The following is a 25,054-nucleotide window of genomic DNA, read 5'->3' on the forward strand; positions in this document are numbered from 1 at the left end:
CAATTAGGGAAGTGAAGGTTAAGGAATGTGCGGGATGATTTTTTGGCATTCCTTGGTGGTAGGTCTATCAGATCTGTCATGTAGGCTGGAGCGTCACCGTGGATGATTTTGTGAACTAGAGTGCATATTTTGAACGTGATGCGTTCTTTGAGTGGGAGCCAATGTAGTTTTTCTCGTAGGGGTTTGGCGCTTTCATATTTTGTTTTACCGAATATGAGTCTAGCTGCAGTGTTCTGGGCTGTCTGAAGTTTCTTGATTATATACTCCTTGCAGCCAACGTAGAGTGCATTGCAGTAGTCAAGATGACTGAGAATCATTGATTTTACCAAGATGCGAAAAACGGTCCTTGGGAAGCAAGGTCTTACTCTTTTTAATTTCCACATTGAGTGGAACATTTTTTTTGGTTGTGTTTTATGTTTTTTTTTTGTTGTGTTTTATGTTTCTAAATGGCTGTTTTTAGGGACCGGTGTCCAACATTTTTTATGTATGTATTTTTTAAAATTTGAATTTAGCTCACTGCTTTTCAGTGGTAGCTCAAGGTGAGTTACATTCAGGTGCAGTTTGCGTCTTTCTGTTCCTGGAGGGTTTGCTATCTGAAGGGCCCCTTTTACAAAGCTGTGGTAAGCCCAATGTGGGCTTACTGCTCACTAAAAAGGAAGTACCACCGGGCTACCACAGCAGCGCAACGCTAGTGCCCACCCCTAGCCTCACTTGTCACACGGCCATTCCTGAAAAAAAGAAAGACCTTTACCCCACTACGGTAAAAAGGGGCCTTGGCGTGCATCAAAAATATGCACCAATGGCGGCCCCCTTTTACCAAGCTGAGGCAAGTTTTTACCTGAGTCATTAGAGTTAAGTGACTTTCCCAAGGTTACGAGGAGAACAGTGGGGTTTGAACCATGGTTTGCCCTCTGTTGTAACCAGGGCTGTGGAGTCCGTCAGTGATATTTTAGCCCAGAATGTAATTTTTATTCTTATTTTATTCTAGGTCTGTCAAACAATGGTCATCTTATTTTTTATTCAGTCCTCTCCCAAACATTTTAGTTCTTATTCAGTACGGAATCTCACAACAAATAATTTCAGTTCTGTCCCCAAAATTATAGCTATTATCTAGTTCACAAACTCACAACAAATAATTTCAGTTCTAGCAGATTGGGTGGGCCTGGGTGGACTGGCAGGGACATAGTCAGCAGGCCAGGGGTCTCGAGCCACTGAAGCAAGTTCTGAGAAACTAGGCCTTATGATCTGTCGCTGAAACAGTGCTCTTCTACAGCTTGGCATAGTAAAGTAGATCAGTTTAAATCTTAAGATTTGTGAAATTGAGATTCTCTTTTCATTCCAGTAATATTTGAAGGATTTAGGGGCATAGTTATCAAAGTTGGCTAATGTTACGCTGTGCTATTTTACTACTAACTTGTGCTATTTTATCACAGCTATTATTTTTGTGCAGTGAGACCTAGCTCTTAATAACTTGGTTTAACAGTAAAATAACCCTTCTTAACAGTAGTCCACTTTGATAATTTCCCCCTTAGTCTGATATTAAACAAAAAAGGTCTGTTACAGGTCTGTAAATGTTGTAACTCATTATGTTTGAGAACAGACGTCATAACTTGACTCTTTCTCTAAAGCAGGATGCATTTTCTACTCTTGGTGCCAGCCACTATTTTAAAGTTTACATTAATCTTTGAAACACTGTCAATGCCTTTCTTTTTTAAAGTCCTCTTCTTATATGTCCCTTTTCTGCAGCTCTAGTAGCCATATTAAGTGTGGAGAAAATTGGAGTCATAGTAACATAGGGTCCACTGGAAAGTAGCATGGGCTGCTACCATGTTATTTAGTGTTGTGCCCTTCATCAGATCAGTCTAATATTAAATGTTGAACAAATGCTTAAATCAAATTGAACTGTTGTTTGTTATCCACTCTGAACTTTATGGGGTAAAGCAAGCTTATATATAACTATAAAATTAAACTATTAACTATGTTACCACACTGAGATTTATTGTATAGTTTAGCACAGTAATATAATAGATGATGGTATGGAAGGGCTAGCTGGTACATTCAGTCCATCTAGTTAATGCCTGCCCACACTGTCAAGGGTATATCCCAACTACAGTCAAAGAGTATTGGCCCCTCTAGGATATCGCTCCTCATCCTTTCTTCCATTGTATGCCACATTATGGGGCTCATTTTCAATAGAGAAAAACATCTAAAAAGTGGCCTAAAGCAGCATTTGGATGTTTTTCCTCACAAAAATGTCAAAATCAATATTTTCAAAACCTATTTTTTAGATGTTTTTCTATGCGGTTCATCTGTAGTGTGTCCAAATCTCAAGGGGGCATGTCAGGGGCATGTTAAGGGTGGGATTTGGATGCTCCTAAGAAGTTTTTCAGCCATAATGGAACAAAACAAAACTAAGATATTTTGAGCTAGACCTGATTTTATAATGAATAAGGCACAAAAAGATGCCCTAAATGACTAGATGACCTCCCAAAACCCCCCAGTGGTCACTGAACCCCCTCCCACCCCCCAAAAAATGTGGATAAAAATATGACTTGCCAGCCTCTATGACAGCCTCAGATATTATAGCCAGGTCTATTAGCGCAGCTTGCAGGTCCCTGGTTGGTGCAGAGCATTATGGAGTGGGGAACTTGGGTCCCTATCTTCCTCTACCTATCACACTTGTGGTGGAAACTGTGACCTTTCCCAAAGTCATCAAAACCCTCCTGTACCCACATATAGGTGCCCCTTCACCTATAAGGGTTATTGTAGTGGTGGACAGTGGGGGGCAGTAGGTTTTGGGTGATTCTTGGAGGGCTCAGGGGACACGATAATAGAGCAAAGGTGAGATGTGCACCTGGGAGCATTTTTATGAAGTGCACAGAAGTCTCCCCTAGGGTGCCCCATTCTCCTGAGATGTCTGGGGGACCAGTCTGCTAAAATTGCTAGCTTTTCCTACATCCCAATGGCTTGATTTTCTACGTTTTGTACTTATTTGGGGTTTTTTTTTTTAATGGACCAAAAAAACAAAACGTCCAAAGCACAAAACTTTGTTCAAAAACAGTATTTTTGAAAAAAAGAAAAGATAGATGTTTTTCTTTTTCGAAAATGACCACCTTTCCTATTTAAAGTTGGACTTAGACATCATATCAAAAGTGCCCCCCCACATCAATTCTTTTCCTTTGACAAAGGTGTGTAACATGCATGGAGCAGCAGGTACAATGCTAAAGGCATAAAGGAGGTAACCTGCATGTTCTGTGCAGAGCAGCAAGTATGACTGTAGTCACTTTGTTGGGGAGAAGAGATGGACTGTACTGACCTTCACCTGTTGGTTGTTACTATGTTCCTATGTGAGGGAGATGACCCTGCCTTATCCCTAATTAGTCCACATCCAGTGCCCTCCCTCCCCCATATCTAATCACAAAAATTAGAATGTAAATACAAATGTCATTTTGTGCATATTCATAAGAAACATTTGCTGTAGAACTGTCTGTGTATTTAGGCTTTTTAAAAAATCTGTGCTTGTTTTCCAGGTAGGTTTTTGGGGGGATGGGGTTTATCTACATTTCAGCTTTTTCTCAAAACTTGGCCACTGTTAGAAACAGAATATGGGCTAGATGGACCCAATTCGGCAATTCTTATGTTCTTGTTTTTTGACTGCTAAGAGTGCCTAATGAATCTGAGGAGAAAACTGCTTTTTAATGTGCCATTCAGATGGGGCTGTTATTACATAAAGATGGTGTGGTAGTGCATTGGTAGTAAAGGCCTTTTTGTATTTATTCAAGCTATTTCTTAGTACTGTAACTGATAGTTTCAGTGAGTGAGAAAATGCAATTTAGCTACATTTCTCATTGGCCAACAACATATTTCTTTGAGAATTTTGCTATTAGGTTATCTTTTTTTTTTTTTTTCGTCTTAGTATTTTTATTAATTTTGTTGCAAAGAACAATAACAGGTAACTGTAATAGTAATACAATGCAATAAACTATAAAGTTTAAATTCAACATTAGGAGCTTAAAGAAGGCAAAGAAAAAGAGGGAGAGAGAAGGAGAAAAAAATCAAATAAACTGAGGATTTAAAACAATTCATGCATATATCACAATTGTTAGCAATAGGAACACTTCTCATTTTACTTCTTTAAAGTAAGACAACAAAGGAGACCATTTTTCCTTATATAAGATAAAACAAGATGATTTTTTAGCAAAATACGTTTCATATTTATAAGTTTGAAACAATAAGTTCCACCACTCTTGGTAAGTGACTTGGTGCAGAATTTTCCAATGTGAAAAACTACCTTCAAGGCTAAAGTAAGCATGGTATTAACAAGCATACGTTCATTAGACTTTAACATGTTTCTAAAACATTAATCCTTAAGTAACAACATATTTATACAATATTGGACCAGTAAGATGGAATACATCTATTAAAATAAGCCATATCTCTTTCCAGAATTTTTGAATACAAATACAGTCAAATGTAAGATGTTTAATAGTGCCTTGTTGGGTATGGCAGGACCAACATATATTAGAGATATGAGGGTCAATTAAGTGTGACCTGAGAGGTGTCCATACGGATCTATGTGTAAAGAAATAAAGAGATTGTGTTATCGAAGATCTGGAACATTTAAATAGTGAACTCCATATCTGTTCCCAATTTTTATCTTTAAATAGATTGCTGAATATCCTCTTCTTTTTTCTTACATTTGTACCTTGCGCTTTCCCACTCATGGCAGGCGCAATGCGGCTTACATATTGTATACAGGTACTTATTTGTACCTGGGGCAATGGAGGGTTAAGTGACTTGCCCAGAGTCACAAGGAGCTGCCTGGGCCTGAAGTGGGAATCGAACTCAGTTCCCCAGGACCGAAGTCCACCACCCTAACCACTAGGCAACTACGCAAGCCCATACATTTAATAGTAGATTTACTTAAGATGAAAGTATAAATATGGGGTGTAACATGTCTTGCAGACTGAAGTCTCTTAGTTATATCAATGAGCTCAGGAGTATGATGCATCTTGTGAATTAGTAAGTTGTTTTTTTTAAACATTGAACTGAGCTGTAGCCATTGATAAAATTGAGTATTGTAAGGTCTTCACCACCGGGAGACTCTTGAGTCACTCAGCCCTTTAGCTGAGCTGTGTGCCGTAATCCACTGCTAAAGAGCACATGGCAATCCATGAGGTCAGATCATTATACTTTATTGTAATCCCTTTGTGTCAACTGCTCCTCCAAAGGTAGTTCCCACCACAGCGTTTCTCAAGAAGCATAGTAGTTCAACAGCATAGTATTCAAAACAACACAACAAAACCCCCCCCAAAAGGTTCCAAAATCTCAGCAGTTCATATAAAGCAGTTATGCAAAGCAATTCTTCAAACAAAGTAGCTCAAAAAAGGCTCAAACTCCCAGCAGTTCATGTATAGCAGGTATGCAAAGTAATTCTCCAAACACGGTAGCTCCAGGAAGGGTTCAAACCCTCCCCAGCAGTTCATGTCAGCAGTTAGCAAAACAATTCTCCAAACACAGCAGTTCAGAAAGGGTTCAAACTGCCAGCAGTTCATGTATAGCAGTTATGCAAAGTAATTCTCCAAACACGGTAGATCAAAAAGGGTTCAAACTCCCCAGCAGTTCATGTATAGCAGTTATGCAAAACAATTCCCCAAACACAGCAGTTCAGAAAGGGTTCAGACTCCCAGCAGTTCTTGTATAGCAGTTATGTCCAAAACCACCACTCCTCCTCTCTCCCTTTCAAAAGAAATCAACCTAGGGAGAGGGGCAAGGGTCCCTCCCCAACTAGGCTAGCATTATACCCTGACCACCACCCGCATGACCCTTCTGTGGTAAACCTGTTCTCTCAGCTCCCCTCGGGGGATAGCCACCGTTTCTCTTCTTCTACCAGGCTCTCCTCCCGAGCAGCCCTCTCCAGTTTCACCTCCTTTCCTTCCAGTTAATCAGAGCAGCAATCTCCATCGGCTCCTCTTGCTCTAGTTCCCTCCCCCTTTTCTTCCCCTTGCCAGTCCATAGGTTCTTCCCTATACCCATTGCTCAGCTGCTCTCCATTTGCTTGATTGGGCAGGTTCAGAACTCCTTCCCTCATCCTGGCTGTCTGGGACAGGTTTTTCCAACTCCCTTCTCTTGCCCTTCTCCTGACCTCCTCTGGGGGCTATTGGGGATTGAAGTCCCTGTTTCTACCATGGGACCTACTCAGGGGCTGCTGGGAATTGTAGTATTTTCCTTTTCTCCAATCCCCTAGGGGAAAAGACTCCTTCCTTTCTTTACCCAGTCTCCCTCCCTCTCGAGCCTCCTCGTTCCTCCATGTGCCTTCATTCTCCCCCTCACTCTCATATTCCTCACAGTATCTAATAAAGAAAATTCGACTTTCATAGCTGAAAATGGTTTCTAAGTGTGATTATTCAGGTCTATAAAATTGTTAAGATCCCATATGCCTATGCATTGCCAATGGGACCAGGAGATTTGATTTTTATTAATTGTAAATTTAGGATTATTCCATATAGGCATATATGTGGTAGAAGACCAAGGAATGCTTAGTTGCTTATCAAAAGAGGATATTAATTTATGAGTAGTATTGATAATGGGATTAGAAGCAATATATTTAGGAAGATGCATACCAATTAAATACGAGTATGGATCTATAATGGATTGCTCCAATAATACCCATCTAGGTGAGGAAGCAATATTAGAGGGAGCAAACCATTCTAATCCTTGACGAATAATAAATGCTTTATGATAAGATAAGAGATCAGGAAATATTACCCCTCCCTGCAATTTAGGTAATTTTAGCTTACCGAAGGAAATTCTGGATGATTTAAGATTCCACAGAAAATTAGCGAGTAATTTTTCCAACTTTGTGTAAAAAATAGTAGGAAAAAGGAGAGGAATCATACTCAAAGCATATGTAATTTTAGGAACTATCTGCCCCACCATTGAGTGGAGACCAAGATGTGAGAGAATTTTCAACCTTAGCTATAATTTTATCAGAGTTGATTTTGATGGTAGTAGGGAGATCCCTATTAAAAAAACACCCAAATATTTAATAGAGGATATAACCCATTTAAGGGGATAACCTGGAATAGTAAAAGGAATACAGATATCATTTAAAGGCATCAATTCAGTTGGAGCCGACTCTGTGGGTGCTTGAGCACCCCCAATATTGAGAAAATTCCTTGTATGTGTCCAGGGAGGGGTTATTTTCATTGGGCTTAGCACCCCCAATAATTTTGAAAAGTTGGCTCCTATGATCCCAATTGATTTTATAGGCAGATAACCTTGAAAAATGAGAAATCAGCTTAATAAGTGCTTTCTTAGATGTCTGTGGTTTAGCAAGATATAACATTATATCATCCGCATATTCTGAAAGCTTGAACTCCTTCCTACCCATGGAAATGCCAACAACATCATTTGAATTTTGGATAGCTACCAAAAGGGGATCAAGAGCCAAATTGAATAGTAGAGGAGATATAGGGCAACTTTGTCTGTTGCCTCTGTGTAATATAAATGGAGCAGAAAGCTCACCATTAGCTGCAATTCGTGCAGTTGGTAATGAGTACAATAAGTGTACCATGTGTAGGAAGGGTTCAGGGAAACCAAAATGTCTAAGAACATTAAACAAGTATTTCCACTCCACCCGGTCAAAGGCTTTTTCAGCATCTAGGGAAACACGTTAGCTTTTTTTCCTGGCTACAACTTCTCTGTTCTCTCTCCCAAGATTGATGACCACCAGCTGGACCTTCCCCGGTTCCCGTTTCATCTCTCTGGGCCGCTCCTGCTTCTGGTACTTAGATGTTCACCAGCCATTGTTCCTCGCTACAGCTCTGTTGGGCTTCTAGCATCTCATCTCCTGGTCGCTGCTCCACTCGTTTTGGGTGCTGGTGGTCAGTACCGAAGCAGTTTTCAACGCAACTTGCACCATGTTGTTCCGGCTTGGCCAGTCCGGCCTCGTCACATCTTTTCAAGCCTTCCCTGATTTCACCAGCTTTCCATCATGGATTGCCATGCAGACAGCTGTCCTAGCTAGTCTGAGCGCTCGCTGGGACCCCCTACAGCGCCTTGTTGGGAGCTGTTCCAGCCACTCTGATACCTCTCAGCATCTGGATTACCACCGTCCATTTTAGACTCTCTTCCCTTCCCTTCCATTCTACCTTTGTTCCTTGACCTTCTCTACTGTCATTGTAATTGTTTTCTCAGTTCATTGTAAACTGCTTTGAGGCTGCTTTTAGTGGCAAAAGGCAGGGTATAAATGTTCTAAATTAATAAATCTAGGGAAACAGATAGGATCGGGTAATCTATAGACCGAGCGGAGTGGATAAGATGACACAATAATCTTGTGTTATCAGCACCATATCTGAGTTTTACGAAACTAGCTTGATCTCTATGAATGAGTGATTGGATAATGGTCTCCATTCTGCAGCACAATAGCTTTGTATAAATTTTGTAGTCTGTATTTAGCAAGGAGATCGGTCTGTAATTCTGCACAAGGGTACAATCTCTATTAGGTTTAGGAAGCACTACAATGTTGGTGTCCAAAAAATGGCTTGGAGATGATGAGTCTAGTAAAGCTTGATAATAAGACATTAAATGATTTGAGATAGAAGCAGAGAATGATTTATAAAATTCCACTGGCAGCCCATCGGGACCTGGTGCTTTAGATGAAGGCAATATTTGATTGCAGAGATTATCTCTTCATGAGAAATGGGTTGATTAAGTTGATATATTTGTTGCCCAGAGAGGCAAGGAAGATTTAATGATGAAAGAAATTTAGAAATTTCAGAATCATGAGCTATGCATTCTGAAGAATATAATGATGTATAAAATGATTCAAAAGCTTCGAGTATTTGAGAAGACGAAGTCAAGGAAGCTCCTGTAGGCGATAGAATTGCAGCTATGCGTTGCTTTGTTCTTTTGCCTTTAAGATAGGATGCTAGTAATTTACCAACTTTGTTGGAATCTGTATAATATGTAGCATTTTGGTTAAAAGTGATGATACTGCTAATGCTTGACAAAATGGAGTTGTACTGCATTTTAAGGAGCCTGAGTTTTTGAAGTGTAGACTTAGATGATGATGTGTACAAAGTCATTTCAAGATGGCAAATTTCTTCCTCTAGTTTAGTAATTTTAGCATTGTTGGTTTTGGGAAGATGAGATGTATTGCAAATTATTTCACCTCTCAGCCATGTCTTAAACACTTCCCACATTGTTATATATGATGGTACAGAGTCTTTGTTATTAGCAAAGAATTCAGATGATTTTTGGGAAATGTGTTGCAGAAATGCTAAATCCGAGAGCAGAGTAGTATTGAGTCTCCAAAAAGATTTTCTTTTATTAAAAGACCAATTGAAATCACAAGATATTGCTGCATGATTAGAGATTGATATTTAATGTATCTGTGCAGCAGATAGCATAGGGATCAAGTCTTTAGTGCCCAAAAAAGTCAATTCTTGAATAAGTTTGGTGTGGGGCGGAGAAAAAGGAGTGCTTTCTAGATGTTGGATAGATTAATCTCCATAAATCAGACCATCCATTGGATTGCATAAGAGTATTCAGTGAGTTTCGAACTTGAGTTTAGCAGGTCTACAGTTTGAAGATCTGTCCATATAAGGATCAATTGGAAAATTAAAGTCTCCTACAATGATAGTGTGACAAGTAAGAGCATTTGATCCAGAGGTATTAATTTTGCCCTCTAAAGATCCTTCCAACCTAGATCATCTGCCTTCATTATCATTAATATGAGAAATTAGTTGGAAGGGCAAGGATTTTCTAATAAGTGTGATAACGCTATATTTTTGACCATTTGCTAGACTTATAAAGCATTGATCAAACCATTTACCTAGAAGTTTGGAACCTTCTTGTGCATCTAGATGAGTTTATTGCAAGAAACAAATATTAGAATTTTTCCTTTTCAGGTAAAGTAGGAGTTTCTTACGCTTGATGGGAATAGTGATCCCATTAATATTAAGGGATAATATCTGTAGTTTCATCATTGATAATATATAAACTCTGCATCCAGTTAAATAGTTCAGTGTAGATATGCATGAAGAGAAGACTGCGAATAATTGACAGGCATAAAATCCTAAAAAACAATGAAAAAAATCAATGAATATAACAATATAAAGGCTGATCTTAATAAGTGAAGAGACTGAAGACAAGAAGTCCATTTACTCCATGGATAAGGAGAGTGAAAACCAATTATGGGGCACATGCGTCCAGATCAGACACAAAAAAAGAGCTTAAGCCAGCATAAAGTAATATGATAGCACTTAAAACAGCAATGTGACGTTAACTTTAGAAAGCCATCAGAGAGAGAGAATTTTAGCACGGCACTTACAAGCAGGCAGATTGACCAAGCTAACACACGGTGTCAGAGGAATCTTTATTAAGAAACTCTGATACTTCAGCAGGATTGTTACAATCTACTATAATAAAACTCACCCTCAACGTTCTGAGGACACTGACGTCAGTGAAGCCAAGCTCTGACTTCCTTCAAAAAGGTTCGTGGTGGTGAAGCCACCAAAATCGCTCCGGGCCCTGCCCTTGAGGGCGGAGCAATGGCAGAACAATGAAGGGGTTGGCAGGGAGGCGGGGGGGGGGTGGCAAATCGCTCCGGGCCCCGCCCTCGCGTCAAACGTCATGACGTTGGGGGTGGAGCAATGGCAGAACAACCAAGGGGTTGGCCAGGGAGGGAGGAGGGGGTGTTGGCGATGAAAACCTTGCTAGGGCCCGTTTCATTTGCTCTGAAACGGGCTTCTTTTACTAGTGTTTAATATTAACCACGCTATCCCATGGTATCAGAGGAGTCTTTGTCAAGAAAGTTTTGTAGCTCAGCAGGATTGTTATAATGTTTAGTAGTATTTTGAAAGGTTACCCTCATAATTGCAGGATACAAAAGACCATATTGTGCGCCAATAGCTTTACGTTTAGGGCGCATTTCAAGAAACATCTTCCTTTTTTTTGCAGTGGGTTTGGAGAAATCCGGCATTAGAAGAATTTTCCCTTCTGCGAACATCAAAGGAGATTTTTTTTTTTTTAATTATTTATTTATTCATTTACATATATCATTAAACAAGAATAAATACTTGTCAAGAAATAACTATGCTGTACATTCTCAAACAAGAAAAAATAAATTATTTTAACACAACTACCTACAGCAAGTTAATTAAAGTCCACATTACAGAGATTCAAAATTTACGATAGGAAATGAAGGAAACATAATTTAAGGAAAATCACATTAGATCGGTTACTCATTAAAGATACCCTTTTTTAATTTCTAAACCTAGAACTATGATCTAATTATTCCCCTGTCCTTTTGCAACCAGGAAAGATGATAGCTGAGAAGGGTCATAGAATACATACTTATTAGACTCATACTTTATTAGGCATTTGCAGGGGTACTTTAAAAAGAATGTTGCCCCTATCTGAAGTACAGCAGGTCTCATAAGTAAAAATCTCTGACGGCGTTTTTGAGTTTCCTTAGTAACATCCGGGAAGAGTTGGACCTTCAAACCAAGAAATGTTTTATCTTTATTTTGGAAGAAAAGCCTCATCAGCCAGTTTTTATCCGGTGATAAGGCTACAGTGGCAATTAAAGTAGAGGGGCTTACTAGTTCAGTATCTGAGGATTCTAAAATCCTCGAGATATCTAGGACATTTGTCTGAGATACTTGGTTTTTTTGGGGTAAATAACATCAAAGGAGATTTTGAACGAGTAGCCTTCAGTAGGAACATTAACTGATCATGTCTAAGAAATTTAGCGACTATAGGTTGCGGATAGTTTTTCCCAGGAATAGGCTGCGATGCGGTGAGCACGTTCTATTTCAAAACTTGTGTCGGTTGAAAGAGCAGCAATTTTCACAAAGAACGAATTCAAAAATTGAGTCATGTCCTTACCCTCAGTTTGTTCAGGTACCCCTAATATTCGGATATTGTTCCTTCTCATTTGATTAGACAGATCCTCTAACTCCCGCTGCATGAGATCAATTTTGTTCATCTTACGTTTCATTTCCTGATGAAGTTCATCATGTGCAGACATGCAGTCTTCAAGAAATTCAATTCTGGCATTGAATTGAGTTAGTTGAGTAGAAATTGAGATTAATTCTGACTTAATTTCAGAGGTGTTGTTGAGATTTTGTTAAATTAGGATATGTAACGCTTTAATGTCGTCTGGAAGGAGCTCAACCTTATCGCGTGGTAATGGTGACTGCAGGGCCTTCTCGGGCGAAAAGAGATCAGTTTTGTTTCTTTTAGAGGCTGAATGTAGTGAAGAAGAGCCTTCATTCCTATTAGATTTTGATGACATCCTGCTAGAATGGCTTTCCCAGCGTCAAAAAGAGGTGTTAAGCTGTTGAATTGTAATATCGTCCATACTGGATGAAGTCACGTCCCCCCCCCCCCCCCCCCCCCCCCGCTATTAGGTTATCTTAATTGTAAATTTTAATTTGCCTGTCAGATGTAGTATATGTCTGGTTGTGTGTTATGTTTTGTTGTTAACTTGGTTTGTGATTTATTTGGATTGTTTAGATTTAGCTCACACCTTTTCAGTGCCAACTCAAAGTGAGTTACATTCAAGTACAGTAGATATTTTAAGGAGGTTTTTAGTTCTATGTATTGCATTTTTATTCTAATGTCATGGTTTATCTTTGGTGTATGTTCAGTTTTGTGATCTACTCTCGCCATCTTTCATGGGAAAGTGGATAATAATTTAAGACATGAGCCATATTTGATCTAGGGATTTCCAGTCTGAAGTCTAGTCAGTTGCTGAAGGGTTGTGTGCGTGGACCATGTAAGGACACAGGAATCTGAGTGCAAGGGGTACCTTGTGCCCTCAAGATATCATTAAGATTTGGCTGTAGGTCATGTGATATCTATTTACTGTGTGTGAAATGTTGGTATCCTTAACACTATTGCATTCCATGCAGAATTTGATCCTTATTTGGGTTTGAACTTGGGGTCACCATGTTGAGGGGATGTTCTTATGCCCATGCCAGTCCAATGAACAGACTCGTGTTAACGCCACTTACCCTTAACATAAGAATTCTACAATATTTTAATTCTGTTTTCTGAACAATTTTATAGGTAAAAGGAGGCAGAGGGAGGGTTATGGAAGGCCATGGATTGTCCTTGATATTGCTGTGAATGGGGTGCACAATTGAAATTGAAATCCAGTTCTGAGTACAAATTGATCAGTTTTATTTATTACAATTTATTGCAGAATTTTGAGACAGCTGTGCAAGAAAACATCAGTATTGATGGACAGCTCTGGCATGAAGTTTCAGAATGTCCCATAGGTATGTTTACTTTCATCTGGCTTTTTCATTTTGCCCTGAGAAAATTTTCACGCTACTGCTTGCTGATATAATTGTGCTGGAGGCTTTAAGGGCTTTTCTAACCAAGATCTTTGACTATGCAAGTGCTTTTCAGCATTCAGGTCACAATTTCTCTAATATTTTGGAAAGGATTTTGTGGTGTGGATATTGTTTGCCCAGCTATGGGACAACATTGGCCACTTGTTTGCACAAATGGAAGATTTAAACCTTTCTGCCGTTTGATAGTAAATTATTCAAACTCTTTCCTGGTGGAGCTGCAGCTATCCCAAGCTCTTGTATATGCATTAGAATGGCTCTCTCTTTCCAGCTGTTAATTTTCTGTCATTTTAATGGTTGGTTGGTTGGTTGGTTGAAAAAAAAGCTTTATCTTCAGCTTTTCATTGTCGGGGCCCTAATCCTCTATCTTGCTGCCTCTTTTTTAAAAACAATATAGTATCTAGAGTGCATGCTACAGATGCATTAGAAATATTATTAAAAAACATTATTGAGATCCAGTGAAGACAAAATTGCAAAGCTTGCAATAATAAAATAACAAGAATACTATAAATACAATTTAGGTCTACGCACCTTACAGGACTCTGCCAATGCCTTTATTATAAGTTTAAAGCAGATAACACCCTTTTATGACCCTCCTTTTCCTTTATTTGGATTTATATCTCCTTTCTGGGGAAAAGTAAAAAAATAATGTTGAAAATTTGTGAAACCATCTCTTGCTTAGCTATTTCCTGTTATAACTTCAGGAGAATGAAGGTGCTGTCCATGGCTAATTGCCTTGATAAATGGAAGGCAGAAATACAGTGCAGAGTGCCAAAGAGAAGTTTAAACACTACGGGTTTGCCATTGCATGGATGGTAAGAAGCATGAGAACAGACGTGGATTTGGAACACATTTCAATGTTGCCCTATTGAAAATTGGCCCAACTTCATCTGGTTCAGGTCCTTTCAGTGGTGTACATTGACTCTTTTCCTCCAAGTTTCCCACTGATTGCGATGGTTTAAGGAAAACCATTGTGCTTCTGGATGGACAAATAGGATGAGGTCTATAAATGTAAATAAAGTAATTGATTTTTCATTGTGTATTGCAAAATAATACAATGGAGTCATAAGAAAAAGATGCACAAAGCAATATAGCCAAGAAACACTTCTTGATATTTTGAGAAATTTAATGCTTCTGTTTGAATGGTTCTTTCCATAACCATTTTACAGATTTTACTGTATAGTAATGGTGGTGTGGTTCATGAATCAGCAGGTGGTGATAGAAAGCCCTTCACTGAGCGTGCTGCCTAGCAATTGTTAGTTATCTGGGCTCAGAATCTTCTCACAGACTCTAAACTTGCCAGTTTTATAGCAGATTAAGTCCTGATAAGTTAACACCTAAAGGAGAGATTCCTGCAATAAGAGTGCTTCTTTAAATTGAATTGTACTGTTTAATTGCAGTATGGAAAAAAGATGAAATGTTTTGTTTTACCTCCTAGAGCACCTTTCATCCAAATGTGATGTAATGCATTTCTATCTTGAGCACCGCAGTATATCAGATGAATAAGTGGAATGGAAACTTTGCAGTCATAGCACATAAGTAGCAAGCATGTGGCCACCTCTGGAGTGGAAGGGCTGTTATATGTGTAATGTAAAACATTTCCCAGTGCATCAACAGTTTTTTTTTTATTGATGACATTGCAAAGGTAACATACCAAACAATGAAATATACAAAGTGTCCAGTGTCAGAACATACATAATAAACACAGCAAGATACAATCTTTCATCAGTCTTTTTCCAGATTTGTCCCCTCAGCCCCTGCCCATCACATACCCCCCCCCCCCCCACCCCCCGACCTCAGTTTTTATTTCAACATATTTTAGGGAGGATACAGCAATTAAACCAAGTCTTTGAGTACTGTATTCAACGGACTAGGTTGCAGGATATATTACGAAGGTATAAGGGGATAAGATCCTTAAGCAATGTTTGTACTTTTCCCTATCCAGCTCTTCCAAACCTCCCTTCCCTCCCCTCCAGTTTTAGAAAACCTATCCGTTGAATAGACTAAAATAAGTACCAATAGTCTAAACGAGCCATACTCCTTTAAACCTCCCCCCTCCCAAAATCTAACATATCATACCTATGATAAAAAGTTCCCAGTGCATCATTATTGGACATTTACAGCTAAGTAAGCTGAGGCACAAGGAGACAATGTTGTAACCCACAAGTTACTTGAGGCAGCTGTAATTTCATGAAGTTCCAGCCATGTAAGTACCTGTCATTGCTTAAAGGTTTATTAGGAAACATGCTTTTGGGAGATGCAGAGTTGGTTCATATATAAACATCTTAGAGACCACATCTTTAATGCCAAAAAGGGAAAAGTAATCCCAACTGAATGTACACATTAAGGGTCCTGTTTAATAAGCTGCGCTAGAGGCGCATTAGCAGTTTTAGCATGCGCTAAGCATTTAAACACCCATAATATTCCTATGGGTGCCTACTCGGTTAGTGCACACTAATGTTTAGCATGCGCTAAAAACGCTAGTGCACCTTAGTAAACAGGGCCTAGGAGTTTTATGTGCAGTTCTCATAAAAAATATTGGAGATAGGAAAGGCACGGAGAACGGCAATAAAAATAATGTAATTAAAAAGCTTATAGCCTGTTCTTGATTACAAATTGATTCAAAGCAGATTACATAATATCATAAGAAAAGTAATAAAAACAACATAATTTAGCACATATTATCAATTAAGGTTTATGATGAGGCTTAGCAGATTAGGGTCTTTCAGGTTAGAGAAGAGAAGATACGGTAGAGGTTTATAAACTCATGAGTGGGATGAAACTACCTGTTCTTCAGAAGCCTGGCTCTTCTCCCAAGCTTTTAATAGATGTGATGATGACAGACGTCCATTCACTTAGCATCTGGATTAGCTTGCTACACACCTTGTAACTAAGACCTGTTCCTCATACCTTATTCAACTGAACCTGTAGAAGTGCATTTGAGGAAGTGAGAAATCAGACATTCAAGTCTGAAATTTCGCTAGTATCGGTGAAATGGATGTCTATGGCCAGCTATGTGCAGAAGGAGCGTCTGTTAGAAAAAAAAAGTCCAAAATGCAGGTACACAGACGTCACTTTCCTAGTACATGAATGTCTGTGTTGTGAAATACCAACATAGATGTTCATAATGGCACAAGCAGTCATCTGACCCCTCCCTCCTCTTTCTGACCACCAGACCCTCCCCCACCCCCTCAAGGTCTGATCACCTACAGAAAATCCTATCCTGGATAAGAGGCATGACACCTTCAAGCCCTACCACCTGGGCCCCATCTGGGATGTAGGTTGTGGTCAATAGTGGTCCTAGGCCACAGTGGTCCCCTCTCGCTGCCGCCTGGGATGCCGCCAGGATCAAAGATGGTGCCTCTGCCTTCTAGCACTGCTGAAAGGCAGAGGTGCCAGGATTGACGTCTAAATACTTGTTTTCGAGATGTCCAAAACATGAATAGAGCTTCTAAAATAAGCACCATAATCTGCCTTCAATCTATCTTTCTCAACAATTTTGTTCTGCTCTTCTTGTCAGTGTCTGTGCCTCAACTATACTTGCTCCCTCAGCTGCCTATTAAGATGTTTCACTGTATCGTACTGGCATAAACATCATATTTGTTATTTGAATGTTCCAGTGTGTGTCTATTAAGGTATTATTATTAGCATTTGTATAGCGCTACCAGACGCACGCAGTGCTGAACACCTGACACAGAGAGACAGTCCCTGCTCAATAGAGCTTACAATCTAAAGTAATACAGACAGACAAGACAATAAGGGCAAGTACTGGGTGAGAAGGAACAAGGGGAAGCAAATGAGTAGTGGCTAGGAGCCAAAAGCAGCAGTGAAAAGTTGGGTTTTCAGCATAGATTTGAAAATAGGTAGAGATGGAGCAAGACGTACAGGCTCAGGAAGTTTATTCCAGGCATAAGGTGCCGTGAGAGAAAAGGAACGAAGCCTGGAGTTAGCAGTGGAGGAGAAGGGGGACGACAAGAGAGACTTGTCCAGCGAGTGGAGATCACGGGGAGGAATGTAGGGAGAGATGAGAGTGAAGAGGTAGTGGGGGGGGGGGGGGGGGCTGCAGAATGGATGCATTTAAAGGTCAGTAAGAGAAGTTTGAACTGTATATGGAAGTGGACAGGGAGCAGTGAAGCGACTTGAGGGGTGGGCTAGTGTGGGTATAATGATTTTGGCGGAAAATAAGCCGTGCTGCAGAATTTTGGACAGATTGGAGAGGAGAGAGGTATGCTATTTGTATGGTGTTATAACAAGCTGTATAGCTGAATTGTTCGCCTTAGCGGTGCCAAACAGTGCCATTATTTTAGACTTCTTAAATATAATATTATTCATAATGTATGGATAATGCTCGGAGACTCCATTATCAGAGGCATTAACTTAGGAGCACAGTTCAGGGGTTCCAACGTAGTGAAATGTATTCCAGGATCTTCAGCTACAAGATGTACAGACCAAATACTGAAAGTGATCCGAGAAGAGAGCAAGGCTTCTAACGCTGATGTAATTCTCCTGGGGACAAAAGACCTGGCCAACAATAGCAAGTTTACAGCACAGAGAGCGTTCCAGAAGTTTGGGGAGGGACTAAAGTCTTTGGTTCAGACTGGCTTTTTCTGAAATAATTCCTACGTTGGGGAGGGGAGAGGAAAGACTGTGCAAAACAGAGGAATTCAATAAGTGGCTTGAGTCTTGGTGTAAAGCAGAAGGTTTTAGATACATAGGAGAGTGGGGTAATATGTGGAAAAATAATGATGGGCTACATCTTTCTGTAATGGGAAAAAGGATCCTTGGGGAGAAATTCAGACAGTATGTTTCTAGACATTTAAACTAGAGGGTGGGGGTGATAAAAGGAAACGGGATTTCGGAAAGTCACCCCCAGAATAAACATGATGGCAGAGGGAAAGGTCATGTAAATATAAAAAACCACCCAAACTCACTAAGCACATGGAAAGCTATGTGCACAAATGCCGTAGTCTAAGTAAAAAGGTTCAAGACTTGCAAGCCCTGATGTTTGAAGAAAACTTGGATATTGTTGCTATTACGGAGATGTGGTTCAACGATTCTCATGAATGGGATGTGACCGTACCTGGCTATAATCTTTTTAGGAAGGATAGAGAGGGCCGAAGAGGTGGAGGAGTGGCTCTGTATGTGAGAGAGAATATCAGAGCGGCTGAAATGCAGGGAACCTGGGGAAAAGAAGAAGCTTTATGGATCGTCTTAGAAAGAGACGATCCATAAACTCCACATGGGAGTTATCTACAAACCTCCTGCGCAAACGGAGAAGTTAGACAAGGATCTGATAGAAGATATTCAAAAGATTGGTATGAAAGGGGAGGGACTACTGTTGGGAGATTTCAATTTGTCTGACGTGGATTAGAATGTCCCGTCTGTGGAATCAAAAAGAAGTAGGGAGATTGTGGATGCCTGTCAAAGTGCCTTGCTCAGACAAATGGTGAGAACCCACGAGGGAAGAGTCGATGCTGGATCTAGTGCTCACTAATGGAGGTAGTGTTTCCGATATCCGGAAGTAGGGTGCCCACCTATGTAATAGTGATCATCACACTGTATGGTTTGCTATAAGGGCGACTGCGGAGTGCGGACGCACAAAACTCAAAGTACTGGATTTCAGACGTACTGATTTTGATAAAATGGGTGAATACCTGAAGAAGGAGTGGTTGGCATGGGAAGGTGTAGGAGAAGTGGAAAAACAGTGGTCCAAGCTAAAGGAAGCTATAAATATGGCGACTGATCTTTTTGTGAGGAAAGTAAACAAAAACAAGAGAAGCAGGAAGCCTATATTGTTCTCCAAACAAGTAGCTGAAAAAATAAGAGCAAAAGAGTCTTTGTTCAAGAAATACAAAAGAACGCAACGAGAGGATCACAGAAAAGATTATCGGATTAAACTGAAAGAAGCGAAGAGGGAAATACGGCTAGCGAAAGTGCAAGCAGAAGAAAAAAATGGCTAAAGATGTAAACAGAGGTGACAAGACTTTTTTCAGATATATTGGAGAAAGGAGAAGAGATAGGAATGGCACTGCGAGACTGAAAGATAATGAGAATGGCTATGTGGAGAGTGATGAAGATAAAGCGAACGTGCTAAACAATTATTTCTCTTCAGTGTTCATGGAGGAAAATCCTGGAGAAGGACCACGGTTGGCTGCTGAGAGAACGACTGGGAATGGAGTGGATACTGCGCCGTTTACGGAAGAAAGAGTTTATAAACAGCTGGAGAATCTGAAGGTGAACAAAGCAATGGAGCCGGATGGGATACATCCCAGGATACTGAAGGAGCTCAGAGAGGTCCTGGTGGGACCTCTTAAAGATTTATTTAATAGAGCTTTAGAGACGGGAGAGGTTCCACGAGATTGGAGACGAGCGGATGTGGTCCCTCTTCACAAAAGTGGAGACAGGGAAGAAGTGGGAAACTATAGACCGGTAAGTCTCACGTTGGTGGTAGGAAAAATAATGGAGTCGCTGCTGAAAGAAAGGATAGTTAACTTTCTAGAAACTGACGGGTTACAGGACCAGAGGCAACATGGCTTTACCAAAGAAAAATCCTTCCAAACGAATCTTATTGACTTTTTTGACTGGGTGACCAAAGAACTGGATGAGGGCTGTGCGCTAGATGTAATCTACTTGGACTTCAGCAAAGCCTTTGATACGGTCCCCCACAGAAGACTTGTGAATAAGCTGAAAGGGTTGAACTTAGGACCGAAAGTGGTGAACTGGATAAGAAACTGGTTGACCGACAGGTGGCAGAGGGTGGTGGTAAATGGAATCCGCTGGGAGGAAAGGAAGGTGAGCAGTGGAGTAACTCAGGGGTCGGTTCTGGGGCCTATTCTGTTTCCTTTTCTATTGAACACAATGCAAAGACATTTGCTATGCACATTTCCCAAAGATAACGTATTCCATTTAAAACATTCAAAATAAAATTCTTTTTTTACCTTTGTAGTACGGATATTTTATTTTCCCATTATGTTGGTTCTGGTTGCTCTTTTCTGCTTTCCTGTCTGCTAATTCTCCTTCAAGCAGCTACAGTCCATTTGTCTTATCTCCTCTTTCCTGTCTATTCCATCACTACACCTGCCTCTGACATATTCATTGTTGCTTTTTAGCTCTCTCTCAACTCAGATTTCACTCTTTATCACCCTTCTCCTCCTTTTTACTTTTACTATCAAGTTTCCATCTCCTCTCACCCACTAGCTCTCCTATTACCCATCTCAAACCTTCCTCAGCCCTTCATTCTCTTTCTTCTTTAATCCCCATTACCATATTTCTACTTGTTGTAATCACTATCCTTTCATTCATTTCCTTGACACCCCCTCTTGGCCTCTCCCACATGGTTACACCATCCCCTCCATCCTTCTAGCACAGCAGCTGCTCCCTCTTTCTCCCCTCTCCTCTCTCGTAGCCTGACACCTCTCTGTCCCTTCTCTCTTCACTCCTACTCACTCCCCCATTTCTCCAGCATTTCTTCCTCTCTGTTCCCTCACTTCCACTGTCCGGCATCTCTCCATCACTCCCTTCTACTCCTGGAACCAACATCTCCCTCTTTCTCTCCTCTCCACCTCATGTGTATCTCTACCCCCATGACCAAAATCTCTTTCTCTCTCCTATTGTCCGCCATCTCTCTCTTTTCCTCCCTTGTGCCCAAAGTCTCTCTTCCCCCCTCCTCCATGCATTTTCTCCCTTCTTCCTGTCCACTACCTTGTCCAACATTTCTGCCTCTCTCCACCGTATTCCATCTATCCCTCTGCTCCACCCCCCATGTCCAACATCTCTCACCCTCCATGCAACATTTCTCCCTCCGCTCCATCCTTATATCCAACCCCTCCCTACCCCTCATTCCATGACCAACAATTCTCCCTCTTACCATCCACGCATCCTCCCACCCTCCCCTTTCACCCTTATGTCCAACATTTCTCCCTCTTTCATCCCTCTCACCCTTCGTGCAATATCTCACCTTCCCCTCTACCCTTATGTCCAACAATTCTCCCTATATTACTCCCCCCCTTCCCTACCCCACCTCACAACTCTTCTTCTATGAACGGGTCCCTGGCAGCGGCAGCATGGAGGGGAGCAGGCTGGGCTCCCCCGGTCCTGCATCTCCCTCACTAACGTGTCACTCTTGCTTGAACAGGTCCCCGACAGCGACAGCGATTCCCACACACTGCCTGCCCTGCTGCTAAGCCTCCTCTCTGCCGTGACCCACCTAGTCAGAAACAGGAAGTTGTGACAGAGGGGGGTGGGCACGGCAGAAAGGAGGTTTCCAGCTTAGCAGCAGGCAGCGTGTGAGAATCGCTGCCGGGGAACCCATTTGTGCAAGTGTGATGCTTAAGGGAGATCTAGGACCATGGGAGTCCAGCCTGCACCCCTCCACGCCAGCGATGTTAAAGTGCATCACTGCTGGGTGGACTTAAGCCCAAACTGGGTGGGTCCAGGCCCACCCATGGCTATGTCCCTGATGTGGTGAAGGCTGAGTGAAAAATAAAATTGGCAAATTCCTGAAGGACCAGTCCATTAACCTTGATTAATTAGGTGGACTTTCTTTCTCCGAATGAATAATGCGGAAGAGCTCCTCAAGTTACCCGGACTTGCCACCATCAGACAGGAAGCAGGGCACATTAGACCATTAGTCTGATCCAGCATAGGCACTTCTTAAACTAAGTGTTCTCAATGTGATTTTGTTCAATATATCTAAGCTTTATTCTCTCTATATCCTTAGCCAGTGATATCAACATTCTAGAGGACCAACTTGATGAGGTTATAGTAGATACAGCTACCAAGCGGGAGCATTTTCCAAGGAAGATCCTTGGAGAGGTTGTCAAAGCCATGAAAATCGAGAGGGAAATGCTGGTATGTATGTCTCTTATTCCATTTTCTTAGTCTTTGCTTTCTGGGTGAAATATCCTTATTGGAAGCGAGAACTTGGCTAAGACTTTTTCTTACCCTGGGCTAACCTTTGTACATGAAGGCTAGAACTCAAGAGCTGGAAATACATTTTAGAAGTTATAAGTTCAGAGCATATTACATTTTCAGTGGTAAGACATTCTAGATAAATCACTTTATTGAAAAAATAATTCCACCTATCCCCCCAAAATACACACCAAATCAGCTCTTCCTTCTGTCCATCAGCTTTTCCTTCCTGAGCAGAAGAGCTCTTGGAACAAATTCCTCTCAGACTTCAGCAAAGGGGCTTTTTGTTACTAATATTCTCTTATACTAAGCCTTTGTGCACAGAGAAATATTTTTATTATTTGCTTTTTATTTCGGGTATAGCTCATATCGTTTCATTTGTAACTCAAGGTGTGTTGCATTCAGGTACAGTAGATATTTTTCTATTACCTGGGACACACAAAGCTGTAAAGGAGGAAACCTCTCTTTACGTTTCCTAGGGAAGCCTGGCCTTTTGCACAGCATTAATAATCTTTTCTGCATTTGAAGTAGCACATTACATTTCATGGTTTGCTGATAGCAGAAGGCCCTAGGAAGTGAACCAATTTGAAAGGACATACATGATCATTTACACAATTGAGAGGTTCCTCGGATCCGCACCAAAATAGATGCAACAAACTGGGTCAAAAAGTGGTCTCAAAATAGATAAATATCACTCAACATGGTCAGGGTAGCCGAGGGGGGGGGGGGGGGCAGGGGGACAAAATTCCCTGGGCCCGGCACCGGGGTCAGGCCGCTGGAGCTGCAGTTCCCAGTCTCACCTGCCTGCCTCCTTGGCTCCGGGCCCCCTGCATTCAAAGCGGCAGTCACAGATCGCCTCTCTTCGGGCCTTCCCTCCCTGTGTCCCGCCCTCGCGGAAACCGGAAGTTACATCAGACGAGGGCGGGACACAGGGAGGGAAGGCCAGAAGAGAGGCGATCTGCGACTGCCGCCTTGAATGCAGGGGGCCCGGAGCCGTGGAGGCAGGCAGGTGAGACTGCAGCAGCAGGAGGAGCGAAGGGGGGCGGCAGCAGCGGGGGGGGGGGGGGGGGGGGAGGAAGCGGCAGGGGGAGCGTTGTTGGGGGGGGGGGGGCAGAGGCGGGGTGGCCTTGCCCCGGGCCCGGCTTAGTCTCTAGGTGGCCCTGAACATGGTCCATATTTCGCCCTCGCATGGACTGCTTCAGTGATATAGTACAATGCTGGGAGTGCCAAAGGACAAATAGTCCCAGCTCAACTATGAAAAATGTTTAGCAGTAAGAGGAGTCTGTGGGAATGCTTCTGTGGACCACATCGGGTGATATTTTAATAAAGGACCTATTTTGAGACCACTTTTTGATCCGGTTTGTATTTATTGAGGGACACAATGGGGGGCACAAAGTATGTGGTCACTGTGTGTATTGTAAGTTTGCAATGCAAGTTCAGTCGATTGATATTCCTCATACTAGCAGTAAAAAATATAAGCTAAGGGAACTTTCTGATTGTAATACTAACAACTGCATTTATGGGATTCAATGCCCTTGTAAGCTATGGTATATTGGGCAAACAACTCAGAAAATTAAAACACGTATTGCTCAACATCTCAGTAGTTTACGTACTGGCCGTAGGGAGGCACCTGTAGTGTCTCATTGGCAACTTAAGGGCCATATGTTACAAGATTTACGTTTTGTCGTATTGAATCAGGTGAAATCTGATAGAGGAGGGAATATCTCACGTACGTTGCTACATAAAGAGCAACAGTTAATTTTTAGGTGGGGCACGGTCACTCCGAAAGGTCTTAACAAGGAAATTGAATGGTTAAGCCTTTAAATGGTGATGGTTAAATACTGCATCCAGACTAAGCCAGTGCGCACGTGTGGGCGTCCTGCATGATGACCCGGTGAGCGACTGGTTTTTTTGGGATCTCAACTGCCTGCAATAGCCGGTAAGCATGATTTTAACTGTTTATAAGTTGGTACATTTGTATTAGGAATTTAATAGCACATTGTTGTCCATTTAGAATCTGACTCCTGAAAACGCTCGGAAGAGCGAAACACGTGCGTGTAGGGTCCTATTGATGAAGAAGTGCATCGCTATAAAGTTAAAACCTGTGACGTTTTCAGTTGAAGAGATCAGAGATACTTTGATGGTATGGTCCGTTGATGGGACATTATATATGCAGCGGAGGAATGATTTATGGAGTACTAGTAAAAAAAGGCCCGTTTCAGAAAGCAATGAAACAGGCGCTAGCAAGGTTTTGAGTGATCAGCGCGATCGCCGGTATGCGAGCCCTGCTCCCCGCCCCCATGTGCTGCAGCGCGCGTGCTACCTGCACCATGATGGGAGTTGCAGCGAGTCCTTGGCGATGCTGTGGCCGCATTTCTTGCACGAACCTCGGCTGCTCTTCTGCCTGCCTGACAGTCCTCCATGGTAACGGCTGCAGGAGACAGCGGAGCAGGAGAGGAGGACGAAGACCATTGCTCCTCGCTGATGCAGAGCCGCCTTCACCGCTGCAGGCCGCCGAGCAACGGGTTGGTGAGGTGATGCCATTCGGATATCTATGCCACCTCAAGTTTCCGGCTGAGGCTTCATTAGAACGTTGGAGGTGCGTTTTATATATATAGAGATAAGATATGAACTGAAGTCTGTTTCTCTAAAGGATATTAAAGGAGAATTTCGGGGATCGAGTGAAGCAAAGTGGACCTATTACAGCGGTTTGAAGATGGAATCTATACTATATTGAGTGGGTTGCTGGTTGTATATGAATTTTTGGACTGGTCAAA

At 41.5% G+C, this 25,054-nt stretch overlaps 1 protein-coding gene across 2 annotated transcripts in view; it reads left to right on the plus strand.

The window, feature by feature from the left end:
* The window catches only part of NSL1 (NSL1 component of MIS12 kinetochore complex), a 102,970-nt gene that overhangs the window by 4,231 nt on the left and 73,685 nt on the right, over window positions 1-25,054 (plus strand). For both annotated transcript variants that reach the window (XM_030196051.1, XM_030196053.1), the window contains exons 2-3: window positions 13,217-13,292; window positions 22,087-22,217. In XM_030196051.1, coding sequence (XP_030051911.1) covers window positions 13,217-13,292; window positions 22,087-22,217 — 207 coding nt within the window. The remainder of the gene's footprint in view (window positions 1-13,216; window positions 13,293-22,086; window positions 22,218-25,054) is intronic.

Source organism: Microcaecilia unicolor, chromosome 3 (assembly GCF_901765095.1).
Source record: "Microcaecilia unicolor chromosome 3, aMicUni1.1, whole genome shotgun sequence".
NCBI lineage: Eukaryota > Metazoa > Chordata > Amphibia > Gymnophiona > Siphonopidae > Microcaecilia > Microcaecilia unicolor.